The 27,011-nt window shown below is 38.5% G+C and overlaps 1 protein-coding gene across 2 annotated transcripts in view; it reads left to right on the top strand.

Annotated features, from left to right (window-relative positions):
- Nucleotides 1-27,011, top strand: part of LOC124555231 (cysteine--tRNA ligase, mitochondrial) — a 101,661-nt gene that overhangs the window by 47,464 nt on the left and 27,186 nt on the right. For both annotated transcript variants that reach the window (XM_047129088.1, XM_047129089.1), the window contains 2 exons: nt 12,101-12,234; nt 18,097-18,228. In XM_047129088.1, coding sequence (XP_046985044.1) covers nt 12,101-12,234; nt 18,097-18,228 — 266 coding nt within the window. The remainder of the gene's footprint in view (nt 1-12,100; nt 12,235-18,096; nt 18,229-27,011) is intronic.

Genomic DNA, 27,011 nt, shown 5'->3' with positions numbered 1-27,011 from the left:
TTCATATAGTTTGCTGTCTAAGTCTCTGGCGTGTTCATTGCTGCTGCCCCTTGCTGACATTGCAAAATTAATCGGCAAAATCTTTCATCCGCCATAAGTGGTTTCGTAAGAGCTGAGCCGCATGCTGGTGTGGACCTTCAGGCAGTGAGCACTGAGCATATATCATATACAAGGTGGTCAGAAACAGTCTGAAAAGCTTATAAAGGTATTTGCAGGGTAGGTTGTGCTGAGACATAATTGTTAAGAAAAAAATTGATATGTTGCTCTGTTTCAGAGTTAGTTAGCACTGAAGTTAGTAGCTGATCAGGCCATTGGCTGCACATATTCAAGTGGCCTACCAGATACAATTAGAATCAGTTGTACTCATAGCATAGATGATAACGTATGAAATTGCTCAGCATTTGGCTTGAGTTTGGTCCTTACTACCATCTCATGTCCAATTTTTGTATCACTATCGTGTTCAGTTTTAGGAAACCAAACGAAGAATGTTTGGTGAAGAAGTGTCCAGTGGGCCGCTTGAAGTTACACATACAATGGTCTGTTGATTGGCTAACTTCAATGCTAATTAACTTAGAAATGACACAGTGTATTGAATTATTTCTTAATAATTATTTCTCAGCACAACTTACCCTACAACATCATTACCAGCTTGTCAGACTGTTTCTGAACACCCTGTATATGTGTCCCATGAGTCATGCTTACTGATAGCCACTGGCGGCTCGTGCAAAATTATACCAGTGTGCTACAATGTGATGGTCTATAGTATTTTGACTTACAATGGTAATAATCAGAATTAAATTTATTATATAAATTTTGTGTGTATAAACTGAACTGTTTAAATATATTTAAATTTCATAATTAATAGTTTAACATTGTGAGGAATAAAATAAAATCGGGGGAAAAAAAATTGGTATCTACAGGAATCAAACCCATGTCAGCAAATTACCATTCTATGCTTCAGACCACTTGCCCACAATGGAGTCATGATAATGCTGCTTTAAAAATCCCTATTGCTCTATACTTGTACAATATGCTACATGCTATTTCAAATAAAAGTGCTGACTGTTTGAATTCAGTAATCAGTGACAAATAATTGACTTCAGATTAAATATTTGTTCAGAATATGATCTGCTCTTCCTAAAACCCGGTTGATATTCACATAAATTACTCTCCATTGTTGCTTCAAGTCTGTTTTGTATAATCTTGAAAAATGATGATGTAGTGAATGTACCAATGAAATGAAACCTTTCACTCTCCTGGAAGTTTTTCTGTTTTCCAAGTTTGCTCAAAGATTAATTTTAGCTCTTTTTTTAGTAGAAGCCATTTCAAGTGTGTTGTTGTAATAGTGTTCTCCACTAGCTTTACAAAGTTTTAATAACTTCTCTAATTTCTTTGGTAGATTTTCATGAGTTTTGAGCATTCAAGCTCAAGGATTGGTTCTGATCAATTAAGATGCTGATCAAAATATTTTGCAAATATTTCAAAACTTTTGGTGTTATGTAAGCCAAACCGCTGAGCCTCGTCCCATGCCCCTCTGTTGTTAGATTTATATTTGAAGTTCATCTACCTAACTCTTTAAATTTCACTTTCCCTCCAAAGATCTTCTGGAAGAGGGTGTCTTTAGCAGATCATTTACAGAAAACTCTTTCATACCAAATTTTCTTATACTCACATGTTTTATCACCATCTAGCCTATAGCCCTTTGCCTTATGAGGGTAGTAATCGTAACTGAATCAAATATATTAATTTTACATATGTAAACTGAATTGTTATTTTTAAATTAATAGTTTAATATTTCTGGTAATAAAAAGAAAAAAAGTTGGTATCAGTAGGAATCGAAATTCACAAATTACGTCTTTGCTCTACACCATTTGCCCACAATGCCGTCATGACGTCTTCTCCTTAAAAAGTCATTATACTCTATGTTTGCACAATACACTACATGTAATTTCAAAGAAAAATACTGACCTGGTGCTGTGAATAACGTAACACATGTAGTACCAGAATGGATGATGTCAGATCAGAGCATGCTTGGCAGAAAACAGACAGTTGCGTTGCTTCTCTGAGTTGATCATAGCGCAGCTGATCATTATTTCAGCACTCAACACTGGTTTCCACTTATCACGAAGAGAGCACTACAAAACATGTTTTTGTCTGTTTTATTTTCATACCAGCACGCGTTCAAAGAGAGATGCCATAATTTTAGTGCCATTTCCATATCGAATTCGAAGTGAAATGGCATAATTTTAGTACAGTATTTATAGTTTGCTGTAGCACATTATCACATGATAACCAGCCGCCACTGCTGCCAACTTAGTGATGTCATGATTGTTCGATGAACACTTTCCACCTGTGATTCCCCTCCAGATGATCTGGAATCATCCTTAGCTTATCAATTTCCAGCAATATGCATACTTCGATAGTAATTTCGAAGCAAAATTTGCTGTTTATGTAGTTGATGTGAGGTAGTGTGGCTTACTATGAACACTCCAAACTTTAAATATATTAATAAAACATCAATATGTACTGAAAAATAAAAATTACACATTACTTTGGATCACCTGTGACTCTCTGTTCCACTGTTGTCTCTGTTATTTTTATCATTGGGTAGACTTGGAAATATTAATAACGTTGTGTAATGTTCATAGTAGTCTAATTGCAAGTCTTCTGAGATCTGAGGGCAGAGCTCGATGAGTGACATATTATAAGGGACGTTCAAAAAGAAACAATCCAGAGGCATAATTACAAAAACCAGTACCTGTATGTTAGAAGTATTGACCCTGGCTGTTGAGACACTTGTACCACTTTGATACAAGGTGGTGAATGGCTGTCTCATAAAATTCCCGGGGCTGCAAATTTAACCAGTTCCGCATGTACAGCTTGATGTCGTCATCCGAGGTGAATTGTTTGCCCCTCAGAGCCTTTTTAAGGGGACCAAAAATGGCATAATCACAGGGAGAAAGGACTGGACTGTATGGAGGGTTACCAAGAACCTCCCATTTGAATTTCTGCGGGAGTGCCGTGTATGTCCCTTTGTCACACATCGCTGTTGCAAATGGACGTTACTCCACTGTACAAACACAAATCTGAATACAGCAAAGAGACATGTCAGTTACTGGATGGACAGTTCATAATTTTGTGGAGAGGAAAAAATAGTTGGGCCTGAGGGAAATTTGAACCTGGATCTCCCCTTTTCGCAGTCCAACACCGTGAACCCATGACCACGATTCTAGAGTCATTCAACATCACTAGATGTTGCACATGTTGATCTTGGATTGTTCACTGTTTCTATATTGCTTATTTTTTCCACTGTTCAGTACAAGTTCTTCCTGTTTTCATGCTTGATCTGTGTTCAGTTCTTGACGGGCTACCCAGTGGCCCATCTTACCACTAAATCTGAAGGGGTTGCAATAGGGAGTTTCCCTTGTAAGTAGCTACAACTGGATGACTTGTGTGGTGTAGTGCTAGTAAGCTATATACAGAAATCCTCCTCAAAAATCAGAATGCCTACAGTAGTTCCTGAGGTTAGCGTTCATATACAAACAAAAATGTGGTGAAGGCTCCAGTTTATAAAATGTACAGATAATCATCATGCCCAGCTTTTGTATGTGTAGCAGCAGTGCTGCGAATTCTCAGTAATACTCATGAACTTGCTCCCATTCCAACACTGGTATAGTACATTTTACCCGACAACAGACTCAAGTGATGAGTTTTTGGTTGAGCATGCAGCAGCGGAGACTGGCAAGTCAAGTCTCCGAACATACGGAGATTGTCAGTTCAGAGATGATGTCACAGGACCTGCTGGTGACCAGAGATCTCCTGGCAGCAATGACAGCACAACAGACAAGTGACAGATAATGTTGATTCCACGTGGGCAACTTTTATTCTCTGCCAATGGCCTCATGTGCAATCACCTGATGTGGGAATGTGCGTACTGAAAGCTGTGAGGTATATGCTAACACATCCTACTTTCATGTGCTGTCTTCTTATACAGGGTGAGTCACCTAACGTTACCGCTGGATATATTTCGTTAACCACATCAAATACTGACGAACCGATTCCACAGACCGAACGTGAGGAGAGGGGCTAGTGTAATTGTTTAATACAAACCATACGAAAATGCACGGAAGTATGTTTTTTAACACAAACCTACGTTTTTTTTAAATGGAACCACGTTAGTTTTGTTAGCACATCTGAACATATAAACAAATACGTAATCAGTGCCATTTGTTGCATTGTACTATGTTAATTACATCCAGAGATATTGTGACCTAAAGTTGACGCTTGAAACCTCCAACGTTCAGTTGCGTGTTGTAACAAACACGGGCCACAGTCGGCGAGCAGCATCTGCAGGGACATGTTTACGATGACGACCGTGTTTACGAGTGTGGCTGTAGTGCACTGTTGTGGTTTGGTCTAGCTGTCACAGTGTCCGAATGTAGCGCTTGCTGCTATTGTTATTCTGCATTCGTCTCCGCATGCAGACCAACTGTAGTACACCGTGTTACCAGACATCTGTGATAGTGTAGTGTTGTAGGAACTGTGACCGTGGTGTATTCGAACTCTGAAAAGGCGGAGATGATACTCATCTATGGCGAGTGTCGACGAAATGCAGCTGAAGCCTGCAGGGTGTATGCAGAACGGTACCCGGACAGAGAGCATCCAACATGCCGCACATTGCAAAACATCTACCGCCAACTGTATGCAACAGGTATGGTCGTAGCATGCAAACGGGTCCGTAACAGGCCTGTCACAGGAGAAGCGGGTGCAGTTGGTGTGTTAGCTGCTGTCGCCATGAACCCACACATGAGTACACGGGACATTGCGAGAGCCGGTGGACTGAGTCAAAGTAGTGTCATGCGCACATACTGCATCGTCACCGCTTTCACCTGTTTCATGTGTCGCTACATCAGCAATTACATGGTGATGACTTTAATCATCGAGTGCAATTCTGTCAATGGGCATTAACAGAGAATGCGTTGCAGTTCTACCTGTTTACCGATGAAGTGGGTTTCACAAACCATGGGGCAGTGAATCTACGGAACATGCATTACTGGTCTGTGGACAATCCTCACTGGCTCAGACAGGTAGAGCAAAAGCGACCGTGGACTGTAAATGTATGGTGCAGAATCATTGGCGACCACCTCATTGGTCCTCACTTCATTGCAGGGGCCCAAACAGGTGCGACATACATCGCGTTTCTACAGAATGATCTGCCAACGTTGCTCGAAAATGTCCCACTGGAAACGCGTCGACGTATGTGGTATCAGCATGATGGTGCACCTGCACATTCCGCAATTAACACTAGGCTGACTCTTGACAGGATGTTCGACGGACGTTTCATAGGACGTGGAGGACGCATAAATTGGCCAGCCCGTTCTCCTGATCTTACACCTCTGGACTTCTTTCTGTGGGGTACGTTAAAGGAAAATGTGTACCGTGATGTGCCTACAACCCCAGAGGATATGAAACAACGTATTGTGGCAGCCTGCGGCGACATTACACCACATGTACTGCAGCGTGTACGACATTCATTACGCCAGAGATTGCAATTGTGTGCAGCAAATGATGGCCACGACATTGAACATTTATTGGCCTGACATGCCGGGACACACTCTATTCCACTCCGTAATTGAAAACGGAAACCACGTGTGTACGTATACCTCATCCCTCATGGTAATGTACATGTGCGTCAGTGAAAAAGACCAATAAAAAGGTGTTAGCAAGTGGACGTAATGTGCTGTTCCAGTCTCTTCTGTACCTAAGGTCCATCACCGTTCTCTTTGGATCCCTACGTAATTCAGTGCTCTCTGATACACACGATCGAACAGCGGAGGAGTGGTACTCAAGCGTCAACTTTAGGTTACAATATCTCCGGATGTAATCAACATTTTACAATGCAACAAACGGCACTGATTACGTATTTGTTTATATGTTCAGATGTGCTAACAAAACTAACGGGGTTCCATTTAAAAAAACGTAGGTTTGTGTTAAAAAACTTACTTCAGTGCATTTTTTTATGGTTTGTATTAACCAATTATACTAGCCCCTCTCCTCACGTTCGGTCTGTGGAATCGATTCGTAAGTATTTGATGTGGTTTACGAAATATATCCAGCGCCATAATGTTAGGTGACTCACCATGTATACCAAAATCTGTATCTGGAAGAAATTGCCTTTTCTGGAAATAATAATAAATAGTGGATAAGCCAGAAACCTGTATACTGCAGAAAAAATGTTTTTGTTAAAAGCTGGATAAGATGAAAACTGGAACATATCAGCAGGTTTTGAAATGCTCACAGTATTTGAAGAGTCACAGGTTCAATGAAAAGTTAACAATTTTATGAATGATGTAAAGTGTAAATATTTTGTTCACTTTATTATTTTACATAATAGGGAAGTTAACTGCAAGCACCACTAATAAATATTAGTTTCAAAAACACGACTCATAAGGAGATTACAAAATTTATCTGTCATTAAAGAAGTAGTAGCTCTGCTGACTATGGTAGTGTTTCTAGCAAATTATTTATATCTTGTCCTGGCTTGATAGGATTATCATTAAGTTATCTTTCTAATTAGTTAATGAACACAGATTGAAATATAACAACACCCATCTATAAAACTGGAGATAAGCAAACCTCCTTTAATTACAGGCCTCATTTCTCATCTTCCAGTTCACCAGTGCACAAGAAAAATGAACACTTAAATCTTTCCATGCGAGTTCTGATTTCTCTTATTTTATTATGATGATCATTTCTCCCTATGTAGGTGAGCACCAACAAAATATATTCACACTCTGGGGAGAAAGTTAGTGATTTAAATTTCACCAGAAAGTCATGCAGCGAAAAATGCCTTTGTTGTAATGACTGCCACCCCAATTCATGTATCATATCTGTGGCACTGTGTCTCCTATTTCATGATTATACAAAATGAGCTGCCCTTCTGTGAACTTTTTCAAAGTCCTCCAGCAATCCTATCTGAAGCAGATCCCACACTACACACAGTACTCCAGAAGTGAACAGACAAGCATAGTGTAAGCAGTCTCTTTTGTAAAATTATTACATTTTCGATGTTGTCAGACAATAAATCACAGTCTTTGGTTTGCTTTCCCCACATCATTCCAATTTAAGTTATTCGTAACTGTAATCTCTAAGTATTTGGTTGAGTTTATTACCTTTAGATTTGTGTGATTTATCATGCAACTGAAACTTAGCAGATTCTTTTTACTGCTTGTATGGATGACAGCATCATCCGCAAACAATCTTAAGAGGACTGCTCATATTGTCCCCTAAATCATTTATGTAGGTAAGTAACAACAAAGGGCCTATAACACTTCCTTGGGGAACGCTATACATTACTTCTGTTTTACTCGATGACTTTCCGTCAGTTATTAAGAAGTGTGACCTTTTGGACAGGAAATCATGCATCCAGCCACACAGCTTAGATAGCACTCCATAGCCACGTAATTTAATTAGAAGTTGCTTGTGAGGAACGGTGTCAAAAGCCTTCTAGAAATCTAAAAATATGTATTCAATTTTATGTCCCCTGTCAATAGCTCTCATTACTTTATGAGAATAAAGAGCTATTTGTGATTCACAGGAACAATATTTTCTCAATCTGTGTTCGCTGTTTGTCAATAAATCATTCTCTTCAAGGTAAAATGGAAATGCCATGTGGCTATGGCCTCCCGTCGGGTAGACCGTTCGCCTGGTGCAAGTCTTTCGAGTTGATGCCACTTCGACGACTTGCAGGTCGATGGGAATGAAATAATGATGATAAAGACAACACAACACTCAGTCCCTGAGTAGAGAAAATCTCTGACCCAGCCGGGAATCGAACCCAGGCTGTTGGGTATGACAGTCTGTCGCGCTGACCCCTCAGCTACCAGGGCAGACTATTCTCTTCAAGGTGATTCATAATGTTCAAGCACAGTATATGTTCCAAAATCCTACTGCAAATTAACATTAGCGATATGGGTCTGTAATACAGGAGATTCCTCCTCTTTCTTTTCTTGGGTATTGGTGTGACTTGTGCAGCTTTCCAGTCTCTAGGTACAGATCTTTCTACGAGTTAGTGGGTGTATATGATTGCTAAGTATGGAGCTATTGTATCAGCATACTCTGAAAGGAACCTGACTAGTGTACAGTCTGGAACAGAAGCCTTGCCAGTCTTAAGCGTTTTAAGCTGCTTTGCTGTACCAAAGATATCTACTCCTAATTTACTCATGTTAGTAGTTGTTCTTGATTTGAATTCTGGAATAGTTACTTAATGCTCTTTTATGAAGGAATTTTGGAAAACCGTGTTTAGTGACTCTACCTTAGTGGTGCTGTCATCAATAACATCACCATTGTTATCATGCAGTGAAGGTATTGATTGCATGTTGCCACTGCTGTACTTAACAATTGACCAAAATCTCTTTGGGTTTTCTACCAGATTTTGAGACAGAGTTTCATTGTGGAACCTATTAAAAGCACCGTGCATTGTAGTTCACACTAAATTTGAAGCTTCAGTAAAATTTCGTCAATCTTGGGGATTTTGCTTTCTTTTAAATTGCGCACCCTTTTTTCGCTACTTCTGCTGTAGTGTTCTGACCTGTATTGTGTACCATGGGGGATCAGTGCCATTTCTTATTAATTTATTTGGTATACCTCTTCAATTGCTGTCGATACAATTTCTTTGAATTTAAACCACATCTGGTCTATGCCTACCTACACAGATTGGAAAGAGTGGAGGCTGCCTCCTAGGAAGGTGACAAGCAAACTGTTATCTGCTTTTTGAATAGATTTATTTTGTGTTAATTTTTGCTCATATGTTTTCACAACCATTTACACTTCGAGTGGGCTCCCGAACTAGTTGTCCAAAATAATTTTATGAGAAGGCATTCAGTATGATTTTGGATGACGTTTAATGCCTACCTCAGACTTTAGACACATTTTTTTGCCAACATATTGAGGGTAGACTGAAGCCACTGCCAACTATGGTTGTATGAGTGGGGTATGTATTTGAAATGACACTCAAGTTTTCTTGGAACTGTTGGGCACAGGGGGCTGGTAAAAGGAACCGATTATTAATTTATTTCAGTTGTCAAGTATAAACTCTATCCATACTAACTCGCATTAAATATCTACTTCAGTTTCACTGTAAGGTAAACTACTACTGATAGCAATAAACTCTCCACCACCAACTGTATTTAACCTATCCTTTCTGAACATAGTTAGCTTCTTTGTAAAATTTTCAGCTGAACATATATCCAGATTTAGCCAGCTTTCCATACCTATAATGATTTGAGATTCAGTGCTTTCTACTAGTGCTTCGACCTCTGCTTCTTTTCCAACACAGCCACGGCAGTTTACAACTACAATATTGATTGTTCCTATGTCTGCCCTCTTCCTGCGTTCATCCTGTGCCCTTTAAAACTGAAGCCCTTTCTGCATGTTTATGAGACCCTGACAAAATGTAAAGTAGGTCTCTTTTTATGAGAAGCGGTGACAACTCACAGTACTATAATGCTCTGCTGTTGCTGCTGCTGCTGCTGCTGCTAGGGGATCTGTCACTCAGCTGGGGAATCTAACAACTACAAGTGGCTCTTGAAACACAAAAACAAATGTGTGCCATGATGCAAACAGCAGTTCTGTGTACTACACAGTTAATAAAGCACAGAACTCTGCCTGATAAGAAAACTAATATGCATGAAATATATCCGCCCTGTTAGCTGCACGTGCTAACATGACTGCTTCTGGGACAGGGGGGTACACTGGCCCTGGATTGAATCCACCTGGAGGATTAATGATGAGGAATGGTGTGCCAACCAGCCTGGATGTGGTTTTTAGGCTGTTTCCCACATCCCACTAGAAGTGTATACCTGGCTGGTTCCCTTGTTCCGCCTCAGATACATGCTACACAAACATTTAAAACACTTTCTCACATTCGAACACAGAATTTTCACTATATTCAGGCAGAATGGGTGCCTTGCTTGTGTCCTGTGAAGGTGAACAGGAGACATGGCCTGAGCTGTTTGGTCTCGTTAAATGCTCAGTCAGAATCAGACTCTTTCAGTCATTTCCAAACTATTTGAGAAACTTACCTATGACAGAGTACTGACTCATTTATCTGAGCAAAGCTTGTTAACTGCCACTTGATTTGGCTGGAATCTTACTTTCATAACAGAAAGCAGAGGACAGACTGAGTCACTGGCATGAAACTAACATCACAGCAGGGGGAACGTAACATGTTATCCCACCAGACTTGGTACTGGCCTCATTCTCATTTTTAACCAACACAAATTATTTTCCAGTGACTTTAGTATGGTTCAAAAACTGTAGTGTTTGGTGATAACACAAGAATACTGATCATTGGTCCAGACTTAATCTTAACAGGCACAGCTCTGCTGATAGCTCAACAGGTCTTCAAGTGGTTCACAGCCAAAAATTCAGCTTAATCTTACAAAGACTCATATTATGCAATTTCAAATGAGCAAAAAGATTTGCTACCATCTGAAATAGACATTAATGCTTATACACAAAATGAAACACTTTCTGTACAATTCTTTCAGGTTTTGCCCTTAAAAGTATCTCTCTCATTATACTGACCTAAAGACAACAGTGTTGGCTTATTTTGCACATTTTTGCTCACTGATGTCTTATGGAATTATCATCTGGGTTACTCCACCTAAAGTAAATGAAGTAGTTTATCAGCAATAGCAAGCAATAACCTTATTTTGTAAAGTCTACACAATTTTAATACGAGACTCAAAATCAAATCTATGTAGATTTTGCCTCTTTGCATAGGGTTCAGAGCGGAGTTGTGTAATATGGATCGAAGGTGTTTAACATGCTCCCATCGGACCGCTGACCCCTCTGTTTGGTTCCCTCCCCCAAATCAACCAGCCAACCATGCTCCCATGCAACTTAAAGCAAGAAATCGAGAATCCAAAGCAGTTCAAAAGAAAGTTAAAAACATACATCTTCATCCACCCTTTCTACAAATTATCTTAATATCTAGCTCCAAGGATTGAATTGTTCTGTTAGCTACATGGCAAGCAGCAGTGTTTGTTGTAAAGATGTGTGACAAATAACAAAGGACTGTAAACAGGGGTTTCTATTTCAGGTGTAGGTAACTATTTTCTTTGAAAAATAGCAATGTAATTGACTAAATATCAAGCTAAAGCAGCAGCTATTTGATATAAATGAGGAAACAGCAGCATTATTGAAGCAACTTACTTTTTAATTTACTTGGTTAAATTTAGCTGTCATAAGCATGAGTAGCATTAAACAATGTAGTGACAGTATGTTGTTAATACAGCTAAAGATTTAGTTTCTCTGATTTGTCTGTCTGTTGTTAATGGGTCATGCCATGGTTACAGTCAAAACATTTATACAATTGACATGAAAGTATTTAAAAAAGCAGATAGACATAAATATAAAAATGAACAGTGAAAGTTTGACAGTGCAAGCTGTGTAGATTTTTTATTAAACAAAGGAATAGGAAGTGTTACATATGTAACAATTCGCTTTTCATGGAATGGCCTGAATATATACCTTTACTTGTTCCACATTCCTAAGTTAATCAGTTAATGAGAACAGGCAGTGAACAGTGGACAGGCATATAAATTGCTTACTTAGCTTCTTCAGAACTGACAGGCAGAACCAAGCAGTTTATCATTCTTTGTACATACCTGTCCACTTTTCATCACCTCTTGATCCCTCCTCATATCAATATTATATTCTGCCCTTGAATTTCCACTGATAAAGATTTTCTTTTCACTTTCTCTTTTATGTGTGGTATTGTTGTATTGTAAAAATGACTGTCTACTTTTCCATTTAATTGATTTTATGGTAAGAGCTATTTGTAGATCATACTTAAAGTACAGAAGGAGAAATAGTTTAAGAATCAAAAAAGTAGCAACTCATGTAACACCTAAATTTTATGTATCCACTTTTCTTCTAATGCTGAAATATTTTGTTTTGAAAACCTGTCAGCTTTGTTGTGATGTATCAATATTTTTAATCAACCTGAGTGACATGATTCATCTTTGGCTTTTATGGCAGGTGAATTCATTGAAATCACAATAAAAATTTTCTATGAAATGATGTCTACTTTTAGTGCACTCCTGGGAGAAAGTATTGACATCCATTCTGGAGGTGTTGATTTACTTTTTCCGCATCACGAAAATGAAGAAGCTCAGTGTTGTGCACGTCATGGTATCCCTCAATGGACAAATTACTGGCTTCATTCAGGTAAGATTTCCGTTACTTACCATACTTGTAATGTATCCAAGAATGCTCGGTAATAGTAATTAATTCAAGTTTTCATAACTGTCCAGCATATATAGTTCATCCATTTGAAATAACAAAGAATAGTTTTTAGAAAAAATTGTTTTAGTGTATATCTTTCTGTACTTGTAGGCTGAGGCACTTAGCAGGATCTTTTTTTTTTTCTTTTTTTTATTTTTTTTTATTTTTAAGGGTTCTGTGGCAATGTAAATATTCTCCACATTCATAAATTGAAGTCCTCTGCTCACTTCTGTCTGTGTGTTCAGCCTAATCTCAAGAACTATTGCAGGGATTTTGATGCTGTTTTCACTAATAGTTGGACTACATTAAATGTGTTTGCAGTTTTGAATATGGACAACCATCGGCTGTAGAATAGTTGGTTGGTTGATTTGGGAGAGGAGACCGCACAGCAAGGTCATCGATCCCATCGGATTAGGGAAGGATGAGGAAGGAAGTCGGCCATGCCCTTTCAAAGGAACAATCCTGGCATCTGACTGAAGCAATTTAGGGAAATCATGGAAAACCTAAATCTGGATGGCTGGAAGTGGGTTTGAACGACTATCCTCCTCCTGAATATGAGTCCAGTATGCTAACCACTGTGCCAACCCGCTCGGTGTGTAGAGTGGAATGACAACAATGAAAATTTTTGCCAGACTGGGACTTGAATCCACATTTGCCACATATCTCGAGCATTCACTTTACCGTTAGGCTATGCATGCTTGACTCACAGCCAGACCCAAACTATCATATGTTGTCAACCATGTGCCTGCAACCTGTACTCATACATCCATTATTTATATTCCCATATAGCTGAGACATTTTATCTGAAAGTCGCTTGCATGGTGTCGGCGGATAAATACACTATTGCAGTGTCTGTGTTACTCCAAATTACGATGTAATGTTCATTTGGACATGCTTCCATGCTCCAAAGGAACAGACATTGTGGCAACTACAGCCATTACAAAATATGTTCAATGTATTCGCAGTTGCAAATATGGACAACCATCAGCTGTAGAATGGAAGGACAGACACTGCAATATTGCATGTATCTGCCAACCACGGGCAAGCTACTTTCAAGTAAAATGTCTCACCTGTACAGGAATATGCATAATGGATGCACGAGTACGGGCTGTAGACACATGGTTGATGACATTTGGAAATTTGGATCTGGCTGTGAGCCGTGCACAAATAGCTAAATGGTAAGGTGACCACTTGCAATAATCGGAAAATTTGGGTTCGAGTCCCGGTCCAGCATAAATTTTCATTGTCGTCATTCCGTTCTACAGCTGATAGTTGTCCATATTTGCAGTTGCAAATACATTTAACGTATTTAACAATGGCTGTAGCCGTCGAAGTGCCTGTTCCTTTGGACACACATGCATGTCCAGATGAACATTGCATTGTATTTCGGACTAACACAGGCACTGCAATATCATATCGTATTGTATAATAGTTGAACTTGCTTATGAGGCAAATTGGTTGGACCATGATGAATTAAAGTTAACTACCATTGTGAAATGGATGCTATTGCCATCAAGAGCATGTACATCTACATCAATACTCTGAAAATGACAGTTAAGAGCCTGGCAGAGGATTCATCCAACCACCTTCACAATAATACTCTATTTTTCCACTTTTGAACTGCGTGCAGAAAAAATGAACACCTCTATCTTTCTGGGTAAGCTCTGATTTCCCTTATTTTATTATGATGATAGTTTCTCCCGATGTAGGCCGGTGTCAACAAAATATTTTCACATTTGGAGGAGAAAGTTGGTGTTTGAAATTTCATAAGACAGTCCCGCCACAACGAGAAATGCCTTTGTTTTAATTATCTCCACCCCAAATACTGAATCACGTCAGTAATACACTCTCCCCTATTTCGCAATAATACAAGATGTGTTGCTCTTCTTTGAACTTTCTCAAAGTACTCTATTAATCATAACTAGTAAGGATCCCAGACCACACAGCAGTGCTCCAAAAGAGAACAGACAAATGTAGTGTAGGCAATCTTTTTAGTAGATCTGTTGCATCTTCTTAGTGGTTTGCCAATAAAACACAATCTTCGGTTCTCCTTCCCCAGAACATTTTCTGTGTGTTCTTTCCAATTTAAGTTGTTCGTAATTGTAATTCCTGGGTATTTAGTTAAATTTATGGCCTTTAGATTTAATTGATTTATTGTGCAACTGAAGTTTAACGGATTCCTTTTAGCACTTAAGTGGATGACATCACATTTAGGGTCACTTGCCAATTTTTGCACCATACAGATATCTTTTCTAAATCATTTTGCAATTTCTTTTGATCTTCTGATGAGTTTACTAGACAGTAAACAACAGCATCATCTGCAAACAACCTAATACGGCTGTTCAGAATGTCTTCTAAATCATTTATATAGAGAAGGAAGGGTGGAGAGCCCATAACACTATCTCGGGGACTGCCAGAAATCAATTTCATTTTATTAGGTGACTTTCTGTCAGTTACTACAAACTGTGACCTCTCTGACAGGAAATTATGAATCCAGTCACGTAACTGAGACAGTATTCCATAAGCAAACAATTGCACTACAAGCTGCTTGTGTGGTACAATGTCAAAAGCCTTCTGGAAATACAGAATCAATTTGAAATCCATTGTCAATAGCACTCAGCACTTCGTGTGAGTAACGAGCTAGCTGTGTTTCACAAGAACAATGTTTTCTAAATCAGTGTTGACTGTGTGTCAAGAGACCATTCTGTTTGAGGTTATTAATGATGTTCAAACACAATATATGCTCCAAAATCATGCTGCATATTGATAATGATGTGGGCCTGTAACAACTTTCCAGTCTTTGGGTACAGATCTTTTGTCGAGTGAGCTTTTGTATATGATTAAGTATGGAGCTATTGCATCAACACACTCTGAAAGGAACCTAATTAGTACACAGTGTGAACCAGAAGACTCGCTTTTATTAAGTGATTTAAGTTGCTTCACTACTCCAAAGATGTCTACTTAGCTTCTAAGTTACTCATGTTGGCAGCTGTTCTTGTCTCTAATTCTGTAATACTTACTATGTCTTCTTTGATGAAGGAATTTCGGAAGGTGTGTTTAGTAACTCTGCTTTAGCAGCTCTGTGATCGATAATATTTCCATTGCCATTGCACAGAGAAGCCATTGCTTGTGTTTTGCTACTAACATACTTTACGTACAACAAGAATCTCTTTGAATTTTCCGTCAGGTCTCGAGACAAAGTTTCATTGCACAGACAGTTATAAGCATCTCACATTGAAGTCGGCAGTAAATTTCATTGTGTCAAAGATTGCCAATATAGGGGATTAGTGTTCGTTTGAATTTGGCGTGCTTTTTTTTGTTGCTGCAACAGTGTTCTGATCTGTTTTGTATGCCATGAGGGATCAGCTCCGTCATTTGTTAATTTATTTGGTATAAATCTCTCAGTTGCTTTCAGTACTATTTCTTTGGATTCAATCTACACCTGGTCTACACTTACACTGTTAATTTGGAAGGAGTGGAAGTAGTGTCTGAGGAATGCGTCAAGCAAATTTTTATCTGCTTTTTTGAGTAGATATATTTCTCATTAATTTTTGATATATTTTTCATTAATTTTTGGAGGATTTGGGAGTTACAGTATGCAGTCTCGCTGTGACAATGATGTGTTCACCAATCCTTTTATCCATTTTGATGCTCGTTCTTAGCTCAGTATTATTTGTTGCTAAGAGGTCACGTCTGTTTTCACAACCGTTTACTATTCGAGTGGGTGGATGGACTAATTGCTCTACATAATTTTCAGAAAATGCATTTAGCACAATTTCGGATGATGTTTTATGCATACCTCCGGATTTAAACATATCTAAAAATTAGATTAACATGCAAAGATTCAAATCTGATCTTCATTTCTCACTGCAGCGGCAATGATTCTGCATTTCCTCTGAGACACTATTGTCGAGATTGTGTAACATTGTCATTTCCATTTTTGGTGTTTGTAGTTCTTGTGCTGCCTATGCATCTTCATGGATCAAGTCTGTGTTGTTCAGTACAGACATGAAGTGGCGTCTAATTGAAAGACTTGCACTAGGCCACTGAGCCATATGAAACTATTGTTATCAAACTCTATACATCTATATATTTTATAAGTTGAGGTCCCCTGTCATGTTTTTCTGTCAATATGTGAAGGGTAATCTCAGGAACTACTGTGCAGTTTTCACTAATATGTACACAGATTTAGGGTGGATTGCGCAGCATGGTAGTGTGCAGCTTCCCTCATTGCCATGAGATGTCACTCTGAACACCAATTACATATGAATCACATGACATTTGTCTCTCCTGAGAACTTTCCTGGCATGTGCTGCTTAAACTGTTTAAGTTACATGAAAGTTATGTTATTCAGTTGCCTGATGATGATGTCTGCACTTTAACCATTACTCTATGTAGTGGCCCCTAAATAAAATTACCACTGTGCCAACCAAGATGTCCATCCAAACATGCTTAGTGGTTTCTTAAAATTTTTTAAATATTTTTTCAAAAATATTTTAATTGTCTGGATTGTATACATATATTAATTTAAAATATGATGACTTGACTACTTTCTGTTGTTTTGTGTTTACAGGGATGTAATGTAGGCCGTGATATGTCTTGCCATTGTCTCTTACTGGCAGACAGTACAGGAATCTACTGCCCAATTTTACAAATATGTTTGTTCTCCCAGAGCATCCCATTAGCAACCTATAACTTCAGCAAGGCAATACATCACTTCATTGCTCCTAAAATGTGTTTTGTGATACCCCAGAGCACGTAAAACTAATCGTGTTAAGTGCAGCTGGAATGCAATCAAGCATGACATATTGCCTGGAGCCCAGTTCCAGTCAATACCCATAAGTTGTGGGTGCCAGTTGTGGGGGGCATGGATTAGTATCACTCTCCAATGCTATGTTTCATGCAGTTCATGTCACTTTGCACTGCCACAGTCATCAGGGCAAGAGAAGATGCAGCACACTCGCTGACGGATGTTTGTAAAGAGTGAGGAATTTCTAGGGGCCATTTAATATCAAATAAGTTATGAATCTGGTGTGCCTAATTGTACGAGAACAGAATGGAAAACCTGACAAAATTACAAGTCAACCAGTGGATAAAAGTGGAAATCAAGAATTGACTTATTTTATTTTATTTATCTAGACATATATTGTAAATATACTACAGAGACACCAGTGATTTATGTTTCTGCTTAAAATGCCAATAGTTGTACTATTAAATGTAAGTAAACATTGTTTTCAATGTTTTTTTTCCAAATTTGATAGAGTGCCAAACATTTTAACATCTATCTTAACAAAGGAGGAATCCTTACTTTGTTTATTGGCATCATTAGACAGTGTTTTCAATTATTATTATTATGTGTTATTTGGAATGCTCATTTTATTTATTTTGTCAGATATACTTTCATGTCTAGCAAGGTTGTAAGTGTTTGCTCTTACTGGGTATTGGCTGAGCAGAGTGGCATAACTGGGCTTGTATTCAAGAAAGCAGGTTTCAGAACCCTGATGTAGCATCCATCTTATCTGTAGTTTTCTTGAGTCACCTCAAGCAAACATTGATACAGATCCTTTGAAAAATCCAAATATCCTAAAAACGTGTAGCTGAAATGGTGCTATTTTTCTAAAGACCAAGAAGTTAATGAGGCATTAAACACCTAATTTCACCCATGCTACATAACTGCTAAGAATTTAACAGTTACATACAATTAGCTGAAATATATGACATTATTATAAATATGTTGCTACAGTGTGCCATTCCATTGTCAGAGAGTTGAAAGATTGCACTCCATTATAAAATTTTTGTTTGCAGGTCACTTACACCTGAAAGAAAGTGGAAAAATGTCAAAATCACTGAAGAATACCATTTCTATTTCTGATTTCTTGAAGGAATACACTTCTAATGAATTCAGAATGTTCTGCTTGCTGAGTCATTACAGAAACAGTAAGTTTTTTTAAGAATAAAATGTGTTCCACCTTTGTTGGTATATTTAGTCTCATGCCTGTTTCTACTAGAAAGAGAGGAGGAAAATACCATATTATAGCTAGAGGGACACCACATTTTAAAAACCATTTATTATGAAAAAGTAATGTTTGAGTTTTTCTGCAAGTCCATTGTGATTTTCCATGTCTCTGGAAGCATCAGTGACACACAAGACTATCTGATGGAGAGGGAACACAGACACTGTAATGAGCAGAGTATGTATTTGGAAATTGACTCCAAATTAAGTGCAGAAATGTAACATTTTCAACAACAGTGTGTTGGGAAACTATTACACAAAAGTAGGGACACTTGCATAGCTGAATCAATTGAAACTCAACCATTGCTGAAAAGCAAAAGTTGAATGAAGCCAAAACATGCAAGGACAGCTATGCAAGAACCATTGAGTGAACACAGAATCAAGATCTTATATACTGTACTGCCACAAAAATGCTAAAATGGTTTGATACTATATAAAATCAGATAATGGAACAAAATTGTCTGTCCAAATGCTTGTCAACCATGATAACACCAAAACAAAACTGATATAATGAAGGCCAAAATACTAAATTCTGTCTTTTAAAACAGTTTTACTGAAGAAGATCACAATGAAGTGCCTATGTTTAACTTTCTTAAGAATACAAAAATGACATGTACTTTACATATGGCGGGAACCTTATCAACCATACACCTGCTGTACGAGCCTCTTCCATTACTTTCTGTTGACTGCATTGTTTGTCCACTCATGTTGATGTTCATCCCAGCTTTGTCGTCCCGGATATTATCTCTGCATCTAATTCTGGGTATTCCTCTTTTTCCATCTGTTGCCGTACCAAATGCTGTTTAAGCTAGTCTACTTTCCATCATTATTGCTATATGGCCTGCCCAGTTCAGTCTTTCTTCTCTAGCACTTAAGCAATGTTACAGTGTTTGTACAGCTCTCTTAATTTTTTATTTTTTCTTATTGTTCCATTCCATGTTATTTTCATCCTACATCAGTCCACAAATGTATCGTAGTTTTTTTTTATTTCAAATATTAGCAGTTTTTCTTCATCTTCCTTTCTAAACATTAATGATTCACATCCTGATAATGTTACCAGTATAATAGTCAAATAAGTGGGTTTTGTAGTTAGTACTGAGTGATCTTTTAAGATTTTGCTACAACTGAGAAGTGTTTTTCCATCTGTTAAGTGGTCAACTGTCTTCAAAGTCTTTACAGCCAAAGGAGAATCGTTTTAGATTTTCTTACTTATGACTGGATATTCTGTCTTACCTTCATCTGTTTTGGAACTATGTGCTAATGCTGTATCATCTGTGTAGGCAAGTCTAATAACGTACACCTCCCTTGGGGATTGGGCGTACTAAATTCTCTATTATCTTCCCAAGACAAGATTAAATACAGTAGATGAAATGGTGTCCCCTTGTTTCAGTCCAGTATGGCTAAACAGTAGTCATGTGAACAAAATTGATGTCGAACTTAACAACACCATACACATTATTTCAGGAACCATTAGGTCTACCCCTCACATATGGCTACGTGTCCTGAGTCATATACCACCCCCAAAAATACGAGGAGAAGCAGCCTTGGTCAGGGAATACAACATGATCGAAGCAGATGCTGAACTACCGGTACACATCGATATACCTGATCTGAGTATCAAGAGGCTTCATTCAAGACATCATAGGTCTACCCCTCACATATGACTGTGTGTCCTGAGTCATATACCACCCCCAAAAATACAATGAGAAGCAGCCTTGGTGAGGGAATACAACAAGATTGAAGCAAACCCTGAACTATCGGTACTTATCGATATACCTAATCTGAGTATCAAGAGGCTTCGTTCCAGACATCCTCCTTTTGCTTTCGACAGCCTCACTGGGTCTGACATCAACTCTTGGAGAAGAGAATGACTCCAGATGCCCCAACAGCTTACCACCTAATGTCTTGTATTACTGAGGCAGTTCCTGGGTTTGATCAGCCCCACAAGATCTGGTCAACCGACTAAGAACTGGGCATGGGAGATGTGCTGACTCACTCTCCAAATGGGGACTGCTGTCTTCGCTAGTATGTGACTGTGACGCGCCTAAGCAGACCATCCAACACATCAGAGAAGAATGCAGTGCTAGAGCGTTCAGTGGGGACTTTCAAGAATTCCTCGTGGCATCCCAAAAATCCATTTAATATATACAACAACTAGATGTTTGTCTGTGAATGTATGTAATGTAGAATAACATGATCCAATACTGAAATGTACTTAAATGCCATACTCTAAATAAATAAATAAAGTCCAGTGAAGACCCTAAAATGTTCAGTTTCTCCTATATGTGTCTTTGTGCAACCTAAAGTTTCCTTTATACGCATTGTAACTAATCTGATCAGCTTTGATGGTATTTCAGATTCCCTCATTGTATTCAGGAGTGTCTGTCAGTGGATACTAGATATGCCTTTTTGAAACATAGAAACAATATGTGGACGCCTACATTGAATTCCCACACCTTCTCTGTTATTTGTCTTAGAGTGAATAAATGACCTAATGCGGCTATATTTCCGTGAAAACCGCATTGGTAGTCACCAATTAGTTCTTCAGTTATTGAGCTCAGTCTGTTTAATAGGAATATCACAAGGATTTTATAAGTGATATCCAATAAAGCAATTCCTCTGCAGTTATAGCACAAAATATGGGGCATGTAATTGTGTTTTTTCAGTAAGGTACGGTTTCTGTCTTCCAAATTGTTCCTGCTAAAGACTGTAGTTCTAATTCCAGTTGTGATCCTTCATTCTTTAATATCTTAGCGTATATCTGGTCTTCACCACAAGCCGTTTTAGTCTTTAATTTAATAATGGAGTGGTGACATGTAAATCAACTGTATGAGGTGCTTCAAGTTAAAGTATGACTGTGGATCATCAAAGTAGAGGATTTGCAAAAAGTATGTCTTCCATCTTTTTGTATGTCACTTTTGTTGGTCAGTATTTTCCCATATTGATCTTAATATACTGTTCTCTTTTAGTAAATTTACCAAAAGATTTTTATATGATACATTGGCTTACTATGTGATGCTTGAAATCACCCTCTGTGTAGTATCCTGCCCACTCCTCCAGTAGAGAGTGCCTAGAAAGCCACATTCTCGGATTGACAGACAACAATTCAAGAAAGTCACATTAATGGAGTTTATTACAATAAGTTAAACTGACAATACTTAACTTCGCATATTCACAGAGGTATGTTCAATCAAATAGCGACATGCAAATAATCAATGTTCTTTGGCATATACAATTTCAATACAAGCAAAACAAAACAGTTCACAAGTCACTGCTGTAGAGTTAGTATAATGGCTAGTCTTCCAGTCCGGCAGCGGTTAGGCGGTGCGGTGCTAATATTCTCTTTGTATAGATGCCGCTACAGTCATGGTGTCGTCCTAGTCAGCGTACTATTGGCTAATGCCATCTCACAGCCCTCTCTGCTCTTGCATTCTTGATCTTCGTTCCGGCACTTGTTGTCACACCAGAAAACTGTTTCTCTTTATCATATTGTTGTAGTATTCCCTTTTCTCTTGTCTTAGGGTTCGTTGTATTTCCTGGCAGATTTTATAATATGTTTCCTTCAGGGTCATATTGTTCCTTTCTTGAATCCACACTTTCCTTGCATTTCTTCTCCCCAACACTTTTTCTTGGCATTTTATGTTAAACCAGATTTAGTTACATTATATATGTATTTTTTTCTATAGCTTTGTAAGTTACTTCATGAATACTGTTCTTCAGGTGTCTCTATCTGCTTTTGACATCTCGTTCATCCCTATTAGCCAGTCTAGTCTTTGTTAAGTTATTTCCCATTCCTTTTGTTAACTTTTCTTGTGTATTTTTTTCTTCCGTATTTCCTATGTTGTATCATAGCGCTCCAAGTGTGTCTGAGCAGCGTAGACCACTCCATTCGCACCATCAACAGTACAGTGTAGTGTAACGACGTAAGTTTTGTATAAATGGTTTTTTTTTTATATATGACCATGTGTAGGCTTCGTCACCTATGTCAGTTACAACACACTTCAAAATTATTTAAGTTCTTTTTAAATTGTCTCTAAATGGTTCTTGAACGAAACTGTAATTAAAACATCATCATTTGAGTCGTATGCGCAGAATTATGTCACTCAGGCCAATTGGTTTGCACAAACTTTTTCAATTTAGATGTCGTTTGTTTCTTCTCAGAAATTATATTAATGCAAGTTATCTGCTTTAATAGATATTAGAACCACATTGAATAAAGTTTCGAGATTCAAACTCGCGATGAACGTTGTCAAAATTAATAATCGTGTCAAATAAATTACTTAACATAATTCCTCATAAATAAATTCTCGGAACACGTATTTAAACTTCAGTAGCATCCACTAGTTTATTATCTTCCTACATATAGACGTGAACCTGAGCCTTGACAAGATAGAACTGAACATTTACAACATGATTAAACTTTCTATGATGTTATTGTTGTAGAAACATAAAAAAATCTCAATTTTTCAATTTTTAGAAGCACGACGCAACAACTCGGTTTCAGGATCTTCTGTTGCTCTTTGGCTGTCGACCCGCAACGTATAGTGGCCAGCAATTTTCTCTCTGGTCCCGGCAGCGAGGATGCTGTCTCCGTTCGTTGCGCTGCCCTCTCCGTACATGAAACATAAAAAATAAATACAAAACTTTAGATAATTCACAACCATTACAAATATTACAAAAATACATAAACAAAAACTAAATTAAACTTATATTCACCTGCAAACTGGGCTGACACTGGTGGATGGGTGACACTTCAATTTCACGTCCCACTACAACAGGCTCTGCTAACGGTATACTTCACCATCCACATAGTTGGCAACAGGTTCTACACAACGCTGGTGACTACTTGGAAGTACAAAAACAGGTGCAAACACGTAACCCTTTTGTATTGGTTGTGAATAAATAGTTGCCATTAAATTCCAACCCTTGTATTAATTATCAAAAGCACTTTCAACTTCAACTTCTCCAATTTGACACTCAAATATGAGTTCCAATTTGTGTTGTTGGAAATATCAATAAATAATACACTGATGTCCAAAATCAAAGCAACAAAAGGAAATTTAGCAAGGCTGAATTTATTTTGCCACAAAACAGTACAGACAGGTAATGATAAAGTAGAAACAATGTAAAGAATACAGAACATAAACAATTACAACATGTATAACAGTAGACGAAAATGTTCTTCATTTTTTCCAACTTAACAGATTTGCACACGCATTCTGACAACTGGTTAATGTGCTCACTAACGTGTGTGACCACCTTTGCCTGCAATACAGACATGACAACAAGGGAGCATGCTGTGAATAATGTCATCAATGTCATGTTGAGGCAATAATGTTCATTCCTCCTGTGGAACTGCTTGCAAGTCTTGGAGAGTGATTGGTAGATGCTGATGTAATGCAACCCATCTACCTAGTGCACCTCAGGCGTGCTCTATGGGATCCATGTCGGGAGGGTGAGCATGTCACACCATGCGTACAGTATCTTCTGCTTCCTAGAGAACATCAGCCACTCGATGCTCTATGAGGTCGAGCATCGTCATCCATCAGTACGAAGTCTGGGCGCACAGCACCTCGCAAAATCATACATGAGGACCCAACACCTTGTCATGATACCTGTCAGCAGTTAAATCTTTCCAATTCACCCTCACAATTTCATGAAGAGATGTTCGAATGATCAACATGAACCCTGCCCACACCATTAGGGATCCTCCTTGACACTGGTCTCTTTCCACAATGTTCGGGTCTCAAAATCGTATTCCACATGTTCAGATGCGAATCAGTCAAAAACCACTCTACAGACCAAATTGGGACTCATCTGTGAAGAGAACATTGGCTCACTGTTGAGGTGGCATGTTGATAACTTCACTCTATTCGTTTCCTTTTGTGAAAGGGGCAAACATACAGTAGGTCTCCAACAATAAAGGCCACTCTGTCAAAGCCTTCTCTACACCGTTTGTTTCGATACAACACATTCAGTGGATGCTATGAGAAAAGATGCCAGCAGCTGCACAGTACGAAGGTGATACTGTTGTGCCCTTACAGCCACATAATGGCCATCTCTTTCTGATGTCATATGTGGTTGGATCTGGCCTGGTCTTCGTAATACAGTTTTGGTCTCTATAAACTGTTGCCACATCCAACAAACAACAGAACGATTCATGTTAAGCCATTGGGAGAAATTAGTTTGCGATTGTCCCGCCTCCATTATTCCTGTGGCCCTCCTCCGGAGGAAGTCTGGAAGGTGGTTTCACTGTACCATACTGCACTTTCTGTGACTGTGTACGTGGCAATTGTTGATGTGGAACTACCCAGCAAATGCTACTCTGTTTGATAGATGCCCCGACATCATCGTTGGCGTGGTTTTGCATTGACCGAAATGCCATCTTCTGTGCAGAACATGATCATACAGACATCTGTTGACAGTTTGTATGATTATATCGTGAATTAGACACAGGACAGAGAAATAGCAGTTTGTTGCATTAATTTTGGATGCCGGTGTGCAATGTACCTCTTTTGAGCTCTTACCCATGACACTAATTTTATTGGAATGAATTGGTTGCTTATGATAGTGTATTAGAAGAAATGGTTCATGGTATTCAAAAATTCCACCTGCAAATTACCCATATAATCGTTTATGTAAAAGTTAACAATAATATTATATAATCAGGTATCGTAATGTATTGGACATTTGTACAAGCAATACAATTTTCGCAATCACAAAGTGTTAATGTTTTGCTCTGAACTGTGCCATTTAAATGTTGAAATTTCCAGAGATAACACCTTTAATTTAAATTTCAGTAGTTTCTCTCACCATTAACTCAAAATTTGAAAAAAGGAAAAATGTGTTTATATCACCATGACGAGACTCAAATAAGCTAGCAATTATTATATTTCTTTTAATCAGTCTTATAGGTCTGGACTCTCCATATAGTTTTGAGCAGTGTGGTGTAATGTCTAATTAAACCATACCAGATATAAATTCCAGCATCACAATTTTTTCTCAGTTTCCTAATATGATGCCCACATGTCCATGAGGAATGAAACTAAACAGTGTGCTAGACAGTGTTCTGATAAATGTGTCACCACGTAGTGCTAGGAAAATACAAATAATATTAATTTTTAGCAACATAAATGTTCTGTCTCTATTTTTGTTTTAATTTAAGCAGAAATAAGTATATGGCCTGTATGATTTTGACGTTCTGTAGCTGCCCAAGTTAGAACTGTTGGAGTGTTTTTTCTTTCATAAAAAAAGGCACTGTTTTTGTCATTTCTCTTGATCTTGGGAGAAATTACTGCTATTTGATAACACTGCTTGCTTAATTACTCTTATTGTCCTTCAGAGAAATGACGTATGTAAACTCATGTTGCAAACTTAATTTCATGTGCACCTTTTAGGAAAGCAAACTACTAAAAAATGTCTTTCCCAGTCTGACGAGATGTAATCCGTGACCTGTGTGAAATCTTTTCCACAAATTGTGTAGCTGAATGAATGTTCCAACATACAGTTTACATCCATCTCCATTGCTGAGCAGTCAGTCTGGTACCAAGCGTCGCGGGTTTTGAATCCGCGCCACACAGCATGGACCTCGATTACCACTAGAGGTCTCTATAGCTATCGCGCCGTAAGCCACGGCTACGCATGTTCCTGGCTCGAGTACAACATGAGGGTGCCACGGTGGAACACATGGTCCCAGCAGCCAATAGTGGCATGTCTTATTATGTATATAAGTGCCTGCCTCTCGCTGAGCTAGGCAGTCTGAACTCCGTGGAGTCTATTGACCTCTCAGCAACAGACGGCGTGTTTACAGTACTTTGTTTTCGTTACAAGTGGACATTGTGAATTCATTTGGTTGTCTCTGTCACCCCATTGCTTCTTGCGTGTTGTCGTCATAAGGTCTCACTCAGTCGTCCGTCGTTGTTCGTGTCCGTCCTTTCTGTTTGTTTGTTTGTTCGCGGGCTGCTCTCCGTTTGGTCCCTCCGCACTTCGTTCTTGGCCACCCTGCAACCATTCCAGTCACGGTTACAACAGTTAGCATGTCTGACTGCCATGCAGAGGACCCGGGTTCAATTTTTCAGTACTGCCATGGATTTTTCTTTGATGGAAGGACTGGAATGGGGTGCAGTCAGTCCCATGATGCCAATTGAGGAGCTGCTTGAATGAGAAGTAAAGGTTCCAACATCTGAAATGCAGACAATGTCCAGGAGAGCAGTGTACAGTGTGTTCGCCCCATCCCCCTCCATAACATTTCCAAATGATGCTATATGAAAGAGGATGACATGATGGTCAGTTGGCTGCATGTGGTCCTCTGGGCCTGACTGTGGAATTACGTACTTACATTTAGTTTGCACATCTGTAGAAGTTTTTTAAAAAAGTGTCCTTACTCATATAGGACCAGTTTTGTGAGTTTGTGAGAGTCATAATGTTGGATTTAATTTTAATTTGGGAATACTCGTGCTTGGTAGTTTGGTGGCTACTCCTTACCATTGGCTATCAGTCTTTAAGTGTATTAACTCTGCTTGTGGTGTCTTATTTCACCTTTTATAATTTTTCTGTATTTCATAAAAGACAATAATACCTTGAGAGACTTGCTTATTGATGGTAAATTAATACTGTTCTCATTCACATTTGGTTTTAGTTGTAGATTTGTAGTTGAATTTAATACCTTGCTCAGACGCGAAGACTGGGTTAGAAAGATAATGATTTT

Source organism: Schistocerca americana, chromosome X (genome assembly GCF_021461395.2).
Source record: "Schistocerca americana isolate TAMUIC-IGC-003095 chromosome X, iqSchAmer2.1, whole genome shotgun sequence".
NCBI classification, from domain to species: Eukaryota; Metazoa; Arthropoda; class Insecta; order Orthoptera; family Acrididae; genus Schistocerca; species Schistocerca americana.
The sequence above is the reverse complement of the archived record's forward strand: the minus strand, read 5'-3'. Positions and strand labels throughout refer to the sequence as shown.